The 19,738-nt window shown below is 29.3% G+C and overlaps 1 protein-coding gene and 1 long non-coding RNA gene across 3 annotated transcripts in view; one reads left to right on the top strand and one right to left on the bottom strand.

Moving 5' to 3' along the window:
* Positions 1-19,738, bottom strand: part of LOC145960551 (uncharacterized) — a 148,157-nt gene that overhangs the window by 115,576 nt on the left and 12,843 nt on the right. The gene's annotated exons all lie outside the window — the stretch shown is intronic.
* On the top strand, positions 1,316-19,405 carry LOC145960578 (G-protein coupled receptor dmsr-1). The gene is made up of 2 exons (XM_083080151.1): positions 1,316-4,084; positions 17,022-19,405. The coding sequence occupies exons 1-2, from the start codon at positions 3,049-3,051 to the stop codon at positions 17,231-17,233; spliced, it is 1,248 nt and encodes a 415-aa protein (XP_082936277.1). The 5' UTR covers positions 1,316-3,048; the 3' UTR covers positions 17,234-19,405.

Here is a 19,738-nt window from a genome sequence, read left to right as displayed (position 1 = left end):
ATATTCTCCCGTCTACAATTACAATATTTTCATTTGTCGTTTCAATATATTCGGAGCATTTCAACTGCCGCGAGTAAGTTACTCAATTAACTAACTATACCAATCAACGGAGCATTTCCATTGAACCAATTACTCCAATTCGTTCTAGTACAAATCTAATGCTAATTATGTTATGCCATTTGAAGACATTGAAGCGCATACGTAGGTTCCATTCGCAAGAGCATCGACCATTAACTTGAAATAAATAGCAAACGCAGTTACAAGCAAAATCCTCTTGACGATGCAAAGATTGCATTCTGCGTGAAAAGCGAGATAACGATAAACGATATCGCTGGAGAAGTTTATAAGTAGTAGACGTGCTGTTGACAGAAGAAATGCGGAGGCGTAAAAAGAGACGAGAGACTCTGTCGACTTGAAATGCACTTCGACGAGGATCATGGTATATAAGAGCAAAAGCAAAACGAATAACAGAATGTATAAATGTAGAAAAGATGAAGCATGTTTTAGCGAGACCACAGGGACGAATTTTCTTTCATCCACTAACATACGTTTTAATGGTCCCTATCGTGACTCGCTTTCCTCCCCCCTGCATAAAATTTAAACTGCTTCCTTTTCTCCTTTTCTTTTCATTGGAAAACGTAATATCGCGATTCGATTACGCAACCGTATCAAACATGAATTATAGTTAAGGTAAACTTTTCAAAATTTTCAAAATGTTTAATTCCAATGCTTTATAGATATTCGATCTTCTTTGAAAAAGGAGGATATCATTAAAAATAAAAATATAAAAAATATAGAGATGCATACAGAAAACAGACATTTTAAAAGAAAAGAGTAAAAATAGAAGTTTCTGTAGCAAACTTTGCGATATGCATGAAATATATGTATATTATATATTACAAAAAAATTTTTAAAGTAAAAAATATAAAATTCATAGAATTATAAACGTGTAATCTTAAATTACACGCGCTATAACAATTTGTGAAGTTTCGCCAAAAATACTTGACTATGATCGTTCGAGTCATACAAAACTAATTCATGAAAATATTTGAATGTCTGTCAGCATGTTATATCCGTTTTCGCAGATCATATATTCAAGATTTCTAAGGATATCCGATCTTACTTTTGCGAGGATACAAAGAATTGCTTTGATAGACGATAAAGAACAATGCTGGAGAAGAACAGAAACGGAAATACAGAAAAGAGATAGGGGTAAACTAGAATGGAAAATTGGATCAACGCAGGCGCAAGAGCTACCCTATTCCAGCGTACGAGGCGTCACGACGCCTTTTCGCTTCACTCGGCGTCCGGACGCCAACGTTTGCATCGGTCGCGCGACGTTCTTCTACCTGACGCGAAACAGCTGTGCCGTTCGCAATAAGATCGCGTGGAATGCGAGAAGACTGTATAAGAATCGGTGCGAAGATATATATTTATCATCGAAAATTAAGACATTCCGAAAAGAGATAAACGCCGCAATATATTACACCGATCTTAAATGAACACTTGATATAATTTTAACGCGGCATTTTCACGATCAAGAGCTTCTTTAAGTGATTAATTAGAGTGGAGGCGATAATTTGATCTGTTCGCGGGCGAGAGAAGTGGAGAATTGAAAGCGTTTGTGCGCCTCTTCGCACGGATTGACGATAATGCTCGTTTCGTGCTCAAGCAGTTGTGCATAGGAAAGTGCTTCTATGGCATTCGAAGATCCATCGCATTACATCAGGGTGCGGCAACCACGATTAACAGCTGAAACGCCCCTCCTACACATGCCACTAGCCACACGTGACACATGATATTGTGATTCTGCACGCAACACGCGAAAAGTCGATTCGTCCGGAAAGTTGCGTTTCCGTGGTTCCCCATGTGCGATTAATCTTGGAAAAATAAGTTAATTTTATCTTGCTATCAGCTAATTAATAGAAGTTATTTAACATTAGATATTATATAAATTTTATTAAATTTGAAAACAATCTGGTTAAAAAAAGCTATTAAATTCTTTTTTGTTAAAAAAAATAAAAATATAAAAACTTGAAAACAAGATATCGTTGATGCACGCGATCAATTTGTATCTATTAAATACTGAAATCTAGATTCCAACATGTAAAATATAAATGTGAACCGTATGCTGTGACATTGAATGTTACGTCTTCTGGGAACATCAAATTATCATAACATCATAACATCAAGAAAATACACAGATTAAATATTTCAACGCTTATTCGTGTTCCTCTTGATAATGTGAAAGTTTCGCCAGAAACACTTGACTATGATTGTTCGAGTCAAAACGAGGGAGAGATTCAAACACGTAACTTTATCTTTTCCCCTCTCTTATTGCGTAAAAACGTATCATCTCAAAGTTATTGTGCGATTTTAAGTTCAAAGAACCTAGAAGAGTTATTATATCCTCGACATCGAATCAGCGAACAACAAACTTTTTTCTTCTGGTCGAAGGTAATCGATCAAAATTGTAAAACGGATTAAAGATGCAATGTATGTCTATATTAATAGACATTGGACTAAGATTTGATTCTAATCAGATCACCGAAGAGAGGCATCGAAATGACGGGAACATCTTCCCACTCGCAGTGCGCCAATACTTCTGTTTCTGAACTTCTAATATAACTATTAAAAATGATATAATTAACATTGCTAAATGAAGAATGATCATTATCATAGAATACTAATATAACTAATAATTGTCTTCGTTAATATAACAGTGATATCTTTCAGTATTGAAATATAAGTAATCGACCATGTCATAACATAATTGTCAATCCTCGGTGTAATAGTGTAGATTATCAATTTTATAGAGAATATTACATTTTCTTTATTCGAAAACTTGTTCTACATACGCGATAATTTATCCTATCTATCTACGATTCATCAGACACAACGAGAAAAGTTGTCATACGGATATACGGTAATAATCCAGCCGAAAAGGAACTCCGAAGCTCCGCGAAAAAAGAAGAGTTCATTGATCTTTTCGCGCACCGTGCTATAAAGACTTTGCACGCCTGTGCAAGACTACTTCATCTCGCAAGAATGAATTCCACCCTGAACTTCACGCCGACAGCCGCGGCGTCCATCGAGTACTGCGGTCCTGGATGGGAGTCCTTCTACAATTGGTACATGCAGGTACACGGATGGGCCAGTCTGCTGGTGTGTATATTCGGCTCGATTGCCAATGTCCTCAACATTGCTGTACTGACACGTCGCGAGATGCAATCGCCTACTAATATGATTCTCACCGGTCTTGCCGTAGCCGATCTTTTCGTAATGATCGAATATATCCCCTACGCAATCCACATGTACCTCTATCAGCGATCCCGCAGAGATACCTTCACCTACGGCTGGGGCGTCTTTGTATTATTTCATTCGCACTTTGGTCAAGTGTGTCATACGATCTCAATTTTCTTAACGGTGATCTTGGCAGTCTGGAGATACATCGCAGTAGCACATCCACAGCGTAATCGCGAGTGGTGTACCGAAAAGCGCACTTTCTTGGTAATCGCTTCCACTTATATATGCTGTCCAATATTGTGCATACCGCTTTACATCAACACCGAGGTGAGACCGCATGTGGAAATACTGGATGAGCAAGGCATGAGCATAAATCCGAGAAAGTTCCAGCAGACAGCTAACGACACAGTCATGTCTCTAAGGGGCGCGACTAACACCACGTTGTACTTTGTAAAGCTCACTGAAACCCCGATGAGCAACATTCTCAAGGATGTTAACTTCTGGATTTACAGCGTGGTAATTAAGCTGATACCGTGCTTGGCATTGACAGTGTTGAGTATCAAACTGTTAAAGGTGTTGTTGGAGGCGAAGCAGAGACGGAAAAATCTTACTACGAAAAATACCGCGATTAAAATGGGTAACGGTAAAGAGCATATCTGCGAGAAACCTAAGAAGAAAAAAAAAACTACCGATAAAGAAAGACAGACTGACAGAACTACGATGATGTTGCTGGTAGTGCTCTTACTATTTCTCCTTACGGAAATGCCGCAGGGCATCCTGGGACTGCTCAGCGCTACTCTGGGTACAGAATTCTTCAAAACATGCTACGTCATGTTAGGTAAGTTTGACGTGTATTAATATTAATCAAAAGTATAATACTTATGTTAGTTACAATTGTTTCAAGAGAAAAGTCCTTATTAAATATTTAAATTCATATATAAAGATTTTTATCTTAATGAGAGGTATTCTCAATATTTAAAATAAATTCATTTCATTTTTAATTTGTTAATATATATATATATATATATATATATATATATATATATATATATATATATATTATTATTATTATTATTATTATTATTAACTGTAGAAATATTTGTTTGCAATTGTTTAAATAATTAAAAATTTTTTGCCCTATTTGTATTTCTGACGATCATATTATTGTGTTTTTATTCAACTTTTTCCGATATTTATATATAGATGTCAATATCAAGTGCAGATATAATATTTCAATGTATTGAAAATATTTAAAATACTGAATATTTCAATTTTTTGCAATTGTATAATATTTTTCATAAATATTAATATTTTCTTTTATTTATTTTAGTCATTAAAATTTGCCTTTTTATTGTAGATGCATATTAAAATATATGAAATATCTAAGCAATATTTTTTAATTGTTTATAATTATACATTCTTTTCTTTTAATTTTGTTTTAGTTCTTATTAGAATTAGAAGTATAGTTGTATCTAAACAAATAAAATTCTATAAAGTAAACTTTGGACGCATAAAATATTGTGCTATTATTGAAAAATTATTGAGTGAAATTTTTTATAAAAGAAACATTACTTTTCCTTATCTTAATATTTTATAGTATGTGAAATCCATAAGAATATGTCATTCGCGCATTATATATATATGTAAGATTTATAACTAATTAGTAAAAGTCTAATATCCATATATATATATATATATATATATATATATATATATATATATATATATATATATTCAATCGTTTTAATTATGATAATAACAAATGTACACAAATAAAATTCTGACAGATAACAACTGTAACAACTGTGCTATGATATTATCCATTTAATACATCTTTATTTTCATTATTCTCAATTTAAACCAGTTTGTATATAGCTTAGCAGTAATGAATTTTAATGGGATTGTGAATATATATTTGCTATCGATCATTTATATGTTATATTTCTCTTTTATATTACTTCGCAGTATCATTTTCAGCTAAAAGCTTTAATGATTGCTGATTTATTTTAAATGCAAAATTATTAGCTTCTTTTCACATTATATTTTTCTATTAAAAATGTGTCATAAAAATTCTATTGTAAAGTAAATTAAAATAAAATAAAATAATAAGTTGATAAAAAATTATATTAAAGTAACATAATTTCTTTCCCATTAAACTATGAGTGATAGAATTACCTATATTGACAGAAATCTTCTTCTTAATAAAAATCTTGATAAAAATTGAGTTCGTGCGAATCAAAAACAAAAGAACGATCCAATTTCAAACCGCTAAAACTTACACAGATTTCCGACTTCGAACGTTTGCTGCGAATTTTACCATGCGAAATTTATCCATGATTGCGAGACATCTCATTTGCAAACGGACTATAAATAAGGAAACACGCGACTGCACACTCGATATTTATGGTAAAACGTAAAACTTCCACCATAAAAGTTTTTATCAGAAATAAGAACGCGTGAAAAATGTCACTCCTATAATTTGGAGAGATAAAAAAGTTTTTTATTAAGCGCGATCTCTCTATTTGAGATATATCATTCTAAAAACAAATTTATTTAAAAGTTACCAAAAGAGAGTATAATGAATACAAAATTCTTAAGATTTTATATTTACTATTAAAAATTAAAAATTATTTTATATTTAATTTGATTTTTAAATTAATTATTAAAATTTATTTTTAAGTAATCAATTTTATTTCATATTTAAATAGGGGAAGGAAAACCTTCAAAGAGTACTTTTTAAAATAGAAAATTTTTTTAAAATGCGTTTTATATATATATATATATATATAACAAAAAAGTATGAAAAAAAATATTAAAATTATTTTAGAAGAGAAGAAATGAAAAATCATACATTGTATAATTGATGCATTTGATATGCGATGTCTCGTACTTGAAATATAAAATTGAGGCAGATACAATGTTATACGAATCAAATTAAACATTTCACAAATATTAAATATGTTTATTCTATGTATGTCACTAGTATTTGCATCGTCATCATAGTTAAATGTGTTTTACATTATCATACATTATATGTCGCTGAAATCATTACGAAATGTGAGTGATTGAAAACATAGCAGCTCTTTTTAAAAATATATATGTATATATATATATATATATATATATATATATATATATATATATATATGTAATATATTGTTGTAATCTTTTATTATTAAAACAATGTATTTTGTAGAATATTTTTTTACAATATAATATTTTACTTTATTATATCATTTTTATATAAAAGCGATTTTAAACAGTATAAAATTATTATTGAATTATCAACATTGAAATGCAAACGTGTAAAACATAGTTTGTTAGATTATTAGATTTATATTATTAGATTTATTTTAATAGAAATCGTAAAAGTATGATTTATATTCTCTTATAGAAAAATATAGATTAGAGGAATAAGAAAAAGATAAATAACAATTTAATATTGTTGATTTTTTTCTTCATATGACACAACAAATGCGAAAAAAATCAATATATCTCTTTTTATCATGAAATTACAAGCATTCGATAAGATTTTCATATAGGATGCGATAAATATTTTCCTTCATATGATTCAAATGTGACATAATAGAATCTATTTTTACTCTGTTTGAATATTAAGCTGGGAAAAGGGGAACAAACATGTGCTTCCAATTGTCGAAACTTTGCAGATATTTCATATTACATGAAATTCTGGAAATCTGAATCTCTTTCATTCTCTTAAAGTTCGATCCTTTCATCAATATCGCATATCAAATGAAATCTACTAAAATTTCAAGAAATAACAGAAGAGTACGTTTTTTTATATCCTAAAGAAAATTGTACGATAATTCATTCTCTATTTCATTACAGTTATAATTGTTTTCTTTTGATCTTACAATTTTTAGAAACACGTTCGCATACATTTTTGCAAAATAGGTATATAGATAAGGGGAGATATAAGTGATATATTTTAGTATGATTTAGAATCTCGCGCGATTCCATGAATATCTTACAGTCACGAACTTCCTTCTTTTTGTCTTCTATGTGTTAGCAAAAAATAAACTGGGGATCAGTATAATTAAATGCAAATTACATCGTACGAGAAATCGGAAAAAACATGAATCTTCATTAATTTTATCAAAAAAATATTTTACATTTAACCATAAATGTCACATCTTATAATTTCTATGAGTTACAATTTATATATTTATAGAAAAAATATATTATTGCTTATATACATTATCGTATAATTAAAAAATACTCAGAATAGAACTTCATCTATTTAAATATTCACATTTTTAGATAGATAAGGACTAATTATATATATTGTATATATTGTATAAAAATATACATATATAATTAATATATAAATTTTGTATAATATGAATTAAACACTTAAAAAATTAAAGAGTTTAAAAATTGAATTATCCTCAAGATAATTTTTTTATCTAAAATATTTAAAAAATATTTAAAATCAAAAAATAAGAATATGTAAACTTAGTGAATTTTTTGACTATTTAAATATTAAAAAAAGCACTTCATACACGTTTATAAATTCTACGAACATTAATTAATTTTACATATTAATCTTATATTACATATATAATATTACAACTTTTAATATGCAACTAGTGTCTCATAGTTTATAATCTCGTTAGTCTTGTTTTGTATCCCATCTTCGATTGGAATATTCTAATTAATACTTTCATTAATGTTGCGGTCGTATAAATGTAATCTCTATGTATGTGGCAAAAGTAAAGGCCAACAGGCATCGCATACACGATATGTCGATACTATGTGCACCAACGTTATTCACTCCGGGATTTAACCTCGGGGTTTCGTGTAAAATACAGCTTTCATCTCTCTTTGACCAGTTGTGTACGGGCGGCAGAAAGACGCATGAACGGTGGGTTGATTTGACATACGTTTAAGCAGTATCTAGACGATAATAAAGCAATGTACGTGCAATGATTTGACATAGCACAATCATACATACGTGTGCATTGCACATTATCATCTACTGTTTAAATGAGCATATCAATTACTGTTTAAATTAACACAATTTTGCGCCTTTTTATCTCTCGTGTGCACAATCGGCCTTTATACAATGAAATTAAAACAATTATTGAAATTCGATTTAAAAAAAAGCAGACAATTAAACAAGTCAATTTATCAATCTATTTTACTTTTATCATTTTTAAATAAGAGAGTTCAAAGTTATATGTAACTATGTCCTCATAAGACAATCAAATTAAACTTTATGCTCAGAAGCTCTGCAAGTAAGGCGGTTGAAATTAATTCTACGCTGGTTCGTTCAAGTATGCCAAGTATAATCTAACGAACGAAAGTATGTTCCACTTGCTAGTTTATTAGCAAAGGGAATACGTACTTTTCACTTTTGTCCATCATATCTTATGTATAATATTTGATTCCTAGATACTCGAATTTCAATAACATCAATACTGATCTGGAGGAAAAATTTCGATATGAGACTTTCACATCACAAACTACACAACATCATGTACGAATGAATAAATATCTTTATGGAAATGGCATATACAGATATTGGTATATTTAGCAAAGAAAGAAAATTTATACATTATTTACACAATTATTTGCACACATTATTCATTCAAGAAACCAATAAGAGAAAGTTAACGTATAACGATCCTACATATTTGAAAGAATTATTTTGGCAAGACATCAATATATGCAAAAGAATAAGCGAGATATAAATAAGCTATTTGTCAAAAATATTAGCCCATCAGCGACAAAGAATGATATTAATAGAAGTAAAATGCTAAATTAAAAAAAAACGTTAGTTTTTTTCAATATATATATCGATTTTGCGTACTAATCTCGATAAAAAATATAAATAAAAATTAATTTTTATATAACACATTGCGTTTTTATGAATATCCAATAAATTCTACTCGCATGACATTATAATATTATAGCTGCGACAATAACTCGAGGTATAATTTTCGTCATCATTGCATTTATGGCCTTTGCCACTGTTAATTTTATGTTCGTAATAATTATATTATCGGGCAATTGTCGTAATGTATAAAACGCATTACGACAATTCGTATCGAATAATACTTTTATTCCTATTAACACGATATTAACGAGCGCTTTGCATTTTGCCATCGTAACGCTGCTGTAGTGTGGGATTCTTTAACTCCCCTAGCTGCACTTTGCGTCAACAAAGCGCGTAATTTAAGAACAACAAACGCTACTACGCTTGCAACAACAGATGGAAATGACTTCGCCAACGATCCTGTAACATGCTAAATGTGACCACGGATAATATACATTGCCTTCTTATGCAATCTCTATTGAAATTACGAATGCTTGATTAATGTAGATAATCAATAATACGCGGTTCAGAAAAAGATAAATATGGATTCTTGCAAAATAATGAATTTATAATTTAAATTTTTCCGAATCATCCGCAATATCATTTAATGAATTCATAAAAATACAAGACTGACAATTTTCGAGAGTTTACGAAGCTTATAATTCAAATCCTTCATGTGATGGAATAAAATCTTAATTTGAAAATGTAGTATTTTTATGAAATTATATATAGGAAGAGAATACTGATTGAAAATACTAGATCGGCCAAAAATATTCTAGAAACAGCATAACGCATCTAATAGAAAGACTGCAAGAATTCGAAAATAATTACGATATTATTAATATAACGTAACGGATAACCAGATATAACAAAGTAGAGAAAAAATAAAATTCATATCGTTTTTTAATGAATGATTCATTTAATGAACGTACGAAACTATGCATAATTTGACGCGGCATTATTAACATCAAAAGAGAAGACACTGACAAGGAAGTTACTGATTCCGCAATAACTCCAACTGACATAAACGCGACATCACGTCGCGCATTATCTTGGCACGCTACTGAGAATAACGAGTACGATATAACCATCCATCAAGGATGGACGCCAAGGAGAGGAGCGTTGCTCATGAATAATAACATCATTTCCCCTTTTATTCGTCAATAATAAAACTGACAAAATTGCGAACAAGAATCATCAAACCGACAAACGGCTATATGAGACAGGTGTTTCCACATTGCACGTATAAAAATATACTTTGCTATATATACACTTCTGCATTTAGATGCATCGATATAATTAGCCTATAATATAAAAAATAATTTAATTCACATATTTTTCTTAATTCCCTCTTACTATAATTTTTCACTTGGTCTGTTATTTTTTAAAAAGAATCATACATTAAAAAATAATGACAGATTATAACTAGATATGTTGTTGATACATTCTCAAATATATTGAGCGATATACTTATTAATGCGATTTATAAGTATTTTTACTGTGAATACAAATAAAATTGAATTTCTTAAAAAATAAAATGCTCCCTTATATTAATATACGTATACGTATCTGTATATGTAATAATAGGCAGGACGTCAAAAGCATTAATTTATACATTTTTCGCATAAGAAAATTAAGTCAGAACATCTTAATATAATCGAATGAGATAAAAATCCTACAAATATAAAAAATATAAACAAAGCTTTTATATTTTTAGTACCACATTTGTAGCTGTTTCTCCTTCTTTAATTTATTAATATTCATTAATAAGTAATTATTTTTTACGATAACTACCAATTAAAATTTGTTAAAACGAAATTAGATTGCTTTTCACAGAATCATGATTTTTTTAAGCAATAAATAATCTTAATATCAAATTTTAATAAATTAATCATAAATTATGCTAATAGATTGATATATTTTTATCCATAAAGATAATTTTAAAATATTTCTCTTACACACCATATTTATATATTTTTATTCACTTTTAAAGTCGATAAAAATCATAATCGGATCACGTCAAATGGTTCGCCAGATAGATCCGACTAACTTACATGTTACGCATGTTTGTTATCTCTATTTTAAAAGTTATATTGAAGGAATTTTATAATAGAAATGTAGATGTCATAATATATATATTTTATGACATCTACATTTCTATTATAAAATTCCTATATATACATATATCCATTTCTTAAAAATAAAAAGGATGAAATGCACTATAACATGCAATCTTTATGATATAATCATGTGTGAATACGTATAATAATTCATATTTAATTCATTTCTACAGCAATTATATTTAAAATACTTTTTTTAATCCCAAATCTTTTTTAAAGATTTTCTATTTAAAACATATATTCTTAAAAATCTTAAACATATAATAAAATAAAAAGCAAATAATTTTCAAGTAAAAAATTAAAAACAAATATTTTTAAGAAAATATAACTATTTGATTTTTCCATTTCACAAACTCTATATATAAGATATGTGCCCCTAAAAGCATATCGATCTTCAACAATAACTCGTTCATAAATTCAAGGTACATAAAAAGTTATACAGCCTTTGTATTCTGTCATCTTGAGACTAAACGTAAGAAATATTTCTCGAGTTCACTAATAAAGTGTACGCATGAGAAGCGATTCAAGCAATAACAGTGTTAAAATATAAATAGTTTATAAAAGTTTATCCATTTTTATATACATTACTACGTAGTAGTATTAATTTTATCCTTTTATCTAGGAATACTTTTTTTATCAATGCTTTAAATTTGAATCTGTTTTTAATGTTCTCTATATTATGTAGCTGCTTAAACTACAACATTTTTTAAAATTTATTTAAAACTTTAAGGAGTAAAATTTTATTTATTCTTCTTATTTCATTTATTTTATTTATTCTTTCCGATCTTTGTATATTTACAAATTCAGTCACATTTTCAATTCAAGTATACTAGTATTAACATTTTTCTTTAAAAAAAGATCAGTCATATATAGTAAAGTATACATATGTAAGTGAATGGAATGATAATAATTTTAAAAAATTATACATTAAATGATGTAATTTCTCTATTTTATGTATTCATTATGCATATATTTTACATAAATTATTATGCAAACTATTATACAAATTATTTTCCATTAACCTCATACATGCACATAATTAAACTCTAATAAAGTATTTCAAATAATAATTTTTTTGTTTTCTTAGTTTATGATATATATATATATATATATATATATATATATATCATTTTATATATAATCGTTAAAGAAAAAGAAAATAATATTCATTATTTAGAATATTGTTATATTCTATAATTATATTCTCTCTGTCTAGTTTATCGACGCATACATGGAACTAATAGGAAATAGTTCAGAAAGCTCCACTATATCGCAATACTGTCACAAAAGTTATGTTTATAAGCCGAAAATTCGAACAAAATGCGTGGAAGCATACATGTTCGTTCGTGCAGTAACATTTAACAAACGGCTACAAACATCTCACTATAACGAGACGCAAATGTCTCGGACATCACGTATCGACTCAACCTGTGCTATTCTATCGTATAGTTATTAAAATATCGAATTGAATCCAAACGAGGATATAAAGACGCAAAGAAAAAAAGAAAGAGAAGAAACAATTTATCTTTCTCCTCTCGTTTAATCATGAAATCAGGAAAGAAATATTTTTTCCGATCACACAAAAAGAGAATACCCTAATAGATTAACGATGAAGATCACATATAGAATCATCTCTAGGACTCTATTTTTGGTTTTTGTTCTTACGACTCTACCGCGCTGATTGAGAATCACTCTTACCGAGTGTTTTACGAATCCTATCGAAGAAGAAAAAGACACGTGCTCGACGTCTTTCTTTCTTTTTCTCTTTCTCTCTCTCATTTTCTACATGGACGACAACAATCGTCTGAAGATGTCAGAACTTGAGTAAGGCGAAGAATAGACGGAGTATTGCAATAGTTTTCTGAGAAATGACGCGTAATCTCATTAAGAGAACAGTACAGCTCTCATAGAACTATATAATTAAACTGTATAATATAGCATTTTTCCTCTGATTTTAGCTTATTTTAGTTTATTGTTATTTATTTATTTATTATTATTATATTGTTTATTGTTATTTATTTATTATTGTTATTATTATTCTTCTTCTTCGTTTCCCATAGCATTTAAATTGGCAAAAATCGAGTGATAGTCGAAGCATTGTTTTCTGAAAAATAGCACACAATTTCATAAGGTACTTATAGAAAAAATTATATAAAATGTAATATTTTGCATTATTATTTAAACATTTCGAAAGATTTATATATGATAACTAGTTTATTACTAAATTATATAAAAAAATGTTATTATTAAATTATTTCTTTTTGATGAATTTCAATTAATGATTTAAATTCTACGAAGAATAATGAACTATGCACTCTTCTGAATGAACAAAGGATATTTATCTTAAGAACAAATAAAATCAAGTATTAATAATTTTCTATTCAATGATAAATAATTTATGTTAAAAAATATTAAATATAATAGTATATATTTCAAAATATTGTAATATATTTTATAATATATTTGTAATATATTTTGTCGTGACTACTTCTGTAAAAATACGTCTATATAATTTATGTTTCTATTTTTTGCAAAACTTAAACACAATGCATGTAAATCATAAAATTAAATATTTTATAAATTTTATAAATCATAAACATAATAAATATCTCATTTTTCTATTATCTTTCTTATTATAAGATAAGCAAGAGCAAACGACTCGAATAAATGTTTGTCTTGTTTCTATTGTTTTAAAACCACACCGTGTTTATTGTTCAAATACCTATTATCGAAATAAGAGATTGCAAATGGCTGACTATTTCGATATAAAGCGAAGAACCACCTCGAGATTTCAAACAAAGATATATGTACACTGGCGAGAATTCGATGGTAATATTACTCGTTCTATTTTCCTCTATTTTCACACTTCTGAAAACAACGGCGATGTTACCGATTCCTTACTACGAGGATTCTCTTTTCTCTCTCTCTCGGGACTATTTACTTAACGTTCGATATTGAGAGATGCACCGTATTTATTGTGTAACATTAAAACAGCGCGGCTAAGGCAATGACAAAGGATACCGGTATTACAAACGAAGTCTTATTTGACGTGCACTCGTATTGTACTCGCTTCTATTATTCATGCCGTCTGTGTTCATATTATACTTCAATAACGAGGGCTTTTTGCAAAATAAACACTGACGTATATGTGTTGCGTGGAGTTGTACAGATAATGTGAGATAGCACATGCAAACACGGACTGTTTAAAGAGAAATCGTAGCAATAATCATAAAACCAAACGTATCATGAATAAATTATTATAAATGAATAATTATTATATCTTAGGATCGCCTAGAATCGTCTATAAATTGTTTTATTTTAGCTTCGCATTATTTAAAAATCCAATTCCATATCAATCAAAAAATCAGAATTATACAGTAAATGAACAAAACACACAACACAATTAATTAATATTAATAAGTAAAAAATTAATAAAATATTAATAAAATTTAAATAATGATATATAGGATATATTCTAAAACATATATATAAATATCTACTATAGCATTCTTCATTTTTGAGATACATAACTGTTATAAATTATACTGAGGAAGAGATGTAAATGTAAGATGAAAATTGGCGTGAAAACTCTGTCTTACGTCGAGCTACGGTGCTTTGACGTACAATTTATTCCGGGAACCTACGGAGTATGGCGTATTTCCCTATTATTTTCTCCGACAACATAAAACGTCATGTTAAACATCGCGTAAAACGCGGATTTGCGCAAACGCCACGCGATTTTGTTGAATTATCTACAACTTGCGACGGCGATATAGAAGTTGACCGGACGTGTTATATAGAGGCAGGATAAATTCACACATAAATATCGCATAGCGCGCTAAAAGAAATCAAAAAGGAACGCGTGTTCGCATTCTTGTCGCGCAACACAACGAAAGTTGAAACCCAACGATGCAAAAAGGATTTTTTTTACTCCCCGATAACAAACGGTCTATTCGTCGAATGTCGTATATAACCTTTGCAATGTTGTACATATATCGCACAAGACCAAACAACGTCACGTACACGAACGATTTCGGCATCGTTACAAAAATTGCATCGCATCAGTCCTATTGACTCGACGAACGATAGACAATGCTGATTCGTTTCACGGACATGACGTGTTGAAAGCGTAGTGATATATGTGATATGACGGGAGAACATTTTTCTCTAGCCCTACAAGAGAAAAAGAGAGAGAGAGAGAGAAAGAGAGAATATACATGATATCTACACTTTTTTACTTTTTAACAATAGTCCGTTTCGAAATTATATATATTTGACAAATTTAATACTGTATATTTACAAACCATGTAAAATACAAAAATGCTAAATGCCAGATTAATCTAACGTTCTTATTATGAAAAATATCTTATGTTTGTTTAAAATCAAATTAAATATTATCAAGAATCAAGAGAATTCTTCATTGGAAAGTTTGTGAGATAAATTTTTAATAACTTTATATAAAAATCAATTTTATTTTTTTTGTGTAGCCATGTGTAATGACTATAACAGTTTTTTAGTATTCTACCCGTAAGTCGCTAAATACTGATATTTCAAAATGATAGATCATCACATATAATACAGACATAATATAGAAATATTAAATCACATTTAAGCCAAACCGCTAAAATAATCGTCTGCTCAGATTAAAATTAAATGTTTGGATATTCATGTTTTTAGAGATAATATTCTCGTAATAAAATACATGATATGTTATTATAAAGAACATAGATTAAGATCTCCGGGCACGTCATGTAAATCATACGTAATCTCATATAAAATTCTGCGACTTGGAAAATCATCTAGTTAATCACATGTAATAAAATATCGCAAAATATTTAACGATTTATTATAAGAATACCATTATTTAACGCGAAAGCGTCACACCATGCGTTTAAAATTTATGCACTTCGCTGTTCCGGTGGAAGAATTCGTATTGGCACGTGAAAGCTTCCGTTCAATCTCAAAAACGTGCCAAGAATGTATTCGCTCAGATGCATACTCTATCTCTTTCACGTATGAAGTATTACAAAATATGGTGCTTTATTTATTATATATGCATTCCGATATCGACGGACGTTTGTCGTCTTGACGCGTGAAATGCTTACTTCCGGCTTGGCCGCTTGTAAATCGAGACGTTTGCTCTGATTTTTTTAAGCCTCGCCGCAAGTCTAAATTATTACGTGTACTCGAGAAGATAAAGGAAGGGCCGCGGATATCTCTTTAAAATTAAAAGAAGATGAATACTCTAGAGAAGACGAAAGAAAGAGAAAAAAACATCGAAATAAATACGGAAAGAAATATTTCTACGAGCCTTTTATAGAAAAGATTGCAGAAAAGAACTTTAGTAAAGCCTGCGGAATAAACTTCTATAAACTCACATTTGCAAGTCTTTCGGAATTTAACTCATATAAGCATTTGAATTAAAAAATCCTAAATATGGTGCATATACAAATTTGGAAAAAGAAAGATTTTAACTCTAATCTAATCTACTTCCGACTATTTAGTACATGAGATTCTTTTTAAATGAAAAAGATATTTATAAGACTTTTCGGTTATTCACCTTTAACATTTACGACCCTCATCAGATAAACTTAAATCGCAAAATAAACGGAAGATGATTAAAAAAGCATCTTAATTTCCGAGTCGATTTCTTTAAAATGTCTCTCCTTTATCAATAAGAAATTTATATATCACAAATTTTAGGGGCAAAGTTTAAAAAAAAAAATTCGTTTAAGAGTTGTTGGAAAAGTTTTAAAACATAAGTTATTCCCGATAATTTTAAACATGCTAATCAAGTTTGTTTCCTTTTTCGACAGGTGACGTGATAGACATCCTGACACTCATAAACTCGGCCATCAACTTTATTCTGTATTGCACTATGAGCCGTCAATTCCGCATGACCTTTAATCAACTATTCTGCAGTCGATGGCGGCTGATCGGCAGATGGATGGCAATGCCGCACCAACCGATGGAGAATAACGGGCATACCGGAACTAATCACACGGTGACCCAGGTCACTCAAGTCTAACGTCGAAGAAACCAACGGACCTTTTGCTATCCGGTGTAAAGAGAGTTCACTGATTAACTCCCTTTCAGACACGCGTATTGCAAGTCCGCGAATTGAAGGAGGATGTCTCCTACGCGATTCGCCAGTTACTCGTGCAAACATAGCGGCAAGCAAAGAGAGGTGAAATTTATTTGCTCGCTACTGCCACTGGTCCTAATTGCATCGTCGTTGCGCGAACTTTACAACGCCCAGGGCATTTTCGAGCATCGGCTTCATCCTAGACATGCGACATACCAGATGTGTAACAAATATTTGTTTAAGTTGGTTGGTGAGCCACTATGTTTTTCCAATGTATTTCTTTTCAATTTTATACATTACTTATTTATATTACAATCAATCGGCAGATTGATCGAATGCGTCCGATTAATTAACGACATACGCACAATAATATTATATTTAAAAACAGATGTGATAGGTATGTGAAAGCGCTTGACAAGAGCTGCCAGATTACTATCATTGGTAATTTTATAATGCAATTGTTTATGAGATTCCTCGAGATATATCTTTAGAAAAAAGAGCTAGAAAATTATCAATTCTCTATAATGACCATGCTGGCATATAAACAATGATGAAACTGATGAGAACCATGTGAATGACAATAGTCATTCACAAACAGCTCATTTTATTTCTTGGAAATTTTTAATTATAATATATATAAAGAAAAACAAAAGATCATGGTACATCACGCAGCTGGTCTGCTTATATCTTCATTTCTGTTACAATTTAAACAAGGTTTCAAAGTTTGTAAAAAGTCAGACCGTGAAATATATATTATACAGAGAAAATTATAAATCGGTACACGACACTCTTATGATAAGAAAAATATTTGTCAAAAGATTACTTTATTATTTCCGATTTCTATTAACTCTTTGCGTTTCAATATCCACTTACTATCAATTAATAAATATAATCAATTTATTTTCATTTGATTGTTGTTTTATTTAGTTTGCTCAAAGTATTCTAGCTATTCAGAGAACTTGTAATTAATAATTATGTTGGTCTTACACAATGGGACTGGATTCTATTTGCATTTCATATATATGTATATATACGATGATAAAAACATTTAAACTATCGTGTGCCAAGCAAATTGTTAATAATTAGCTTGTTAATAGAACGGCTTAATTGGAATGTAACAAAGTGCTATTAAATTGAATTTAAATAGCTCAAAATTTGCAGTCAAAAATTACTACGATGTATCAAGCCCGTACAGTAAAATATAATTTTCTATAATTAAAGAAACGCAATTTTCCGTAGCTTAACTACATTATAAACCAAAAAACGAGAAGTTTTATTTTTGAGAAAATGTGTAGTTGCTTAAATAGCTTATAATATCTTAATACAGATTAATGCGCAATGATGGCATCTAAATATAATATTGATTATTTTTTTTGTTAGAGAGTTAATAGCGACTTTTTCTTTAAGATGTTAAAAAACGTATCAAGCTATTGAAAACATACGCGTAACATTTATTTATCTCTATATCTTCTACTATATCTTCTATTTGTTTGAAAAAATATTTCAATTATATCATAATATATCATTTCACGAGAGAAAATTTTTTATAATAAAATTTAAAGTAAAGTGTACGTACGTGTATGTACGTTCTTAATTAAATCTATGTTTCGTTTGAAACAATTTTTAATTGTCATTGTGCGTGATCTAAACTTTATTCAAAAATATTTATCACAAACTCTTTAGTGAAAATATGTATCCAGGATGATAAACGTAAATAACAAATTAGTTTTACATTAAAATCGAGAGACAAAGGGTTGAGAATAATTCAAAGTAGAATAATTAAATATTCATTTTCATTACGTGTGGATTAACGCAAAAGTTGGCTTACTGTTTTTACAACTTACAAAACAGATAGACGACTTCATCATAGAATTATTCGAAGGCTGAGCCATGAAAACGCGCACAATAATTAACATAATTAACGATGCAATGCGAGAAGTAGAATTTACGGCTGAAGGACAGTCTTGCTTTGCGATTCATATTTATGCAATTAAATATTAAAAAAGAATTTCCTCGACGCAACTTCCATCTCCTTTACTCTAACTAAGTGCAAATTACATTCATAATTTGCATTTTACCTTTAAAAAGTAACAAAAAATCTCTACACAAAGTATTTTTCTTTTAACTATTTTTATGCCTCTTTTAATACGAGAAAGTTGTGTGAAGACTATTGTAATTGAAATATTAATTTTCTAATGACAATTTACAATTGTAAAAAAAATACAGACAATTACGATACGGTATCATCTTTCTTATTATTAGTCAAGATTCATATAATCATTAATAATAAGCAATTGCGTTTATTGAAGCAACAAATTTATGTATTTATATATTTACTTTCTTCATAAATATATATTTTTAATAATTTAATTACACTTTTTACAAAGAATTTTAAATATATTCTGAAATTACAGATACAATTTATTTCTTCATTTAAATATTCAATAT

Source organism: Camponotus vicinus, unplaced genomic scaffold, assembly GCF_025532165.1.
Source record: "Camponotus vicinus isolate PSW18456_S1 unplaced genomic scaffold, iyCamVici1.0 SCAF_10, whole genome shotgun sequence".
Lineage (NCBI taxonomy): Eukaryota > Metazoa > Arthropoda > Insecta > Hymenoptera > Formicidae > Camponotus > Camponotus vicinus.
This window is presented reverse-complemented; position numbering and strand designations above follow the sequence as displayed.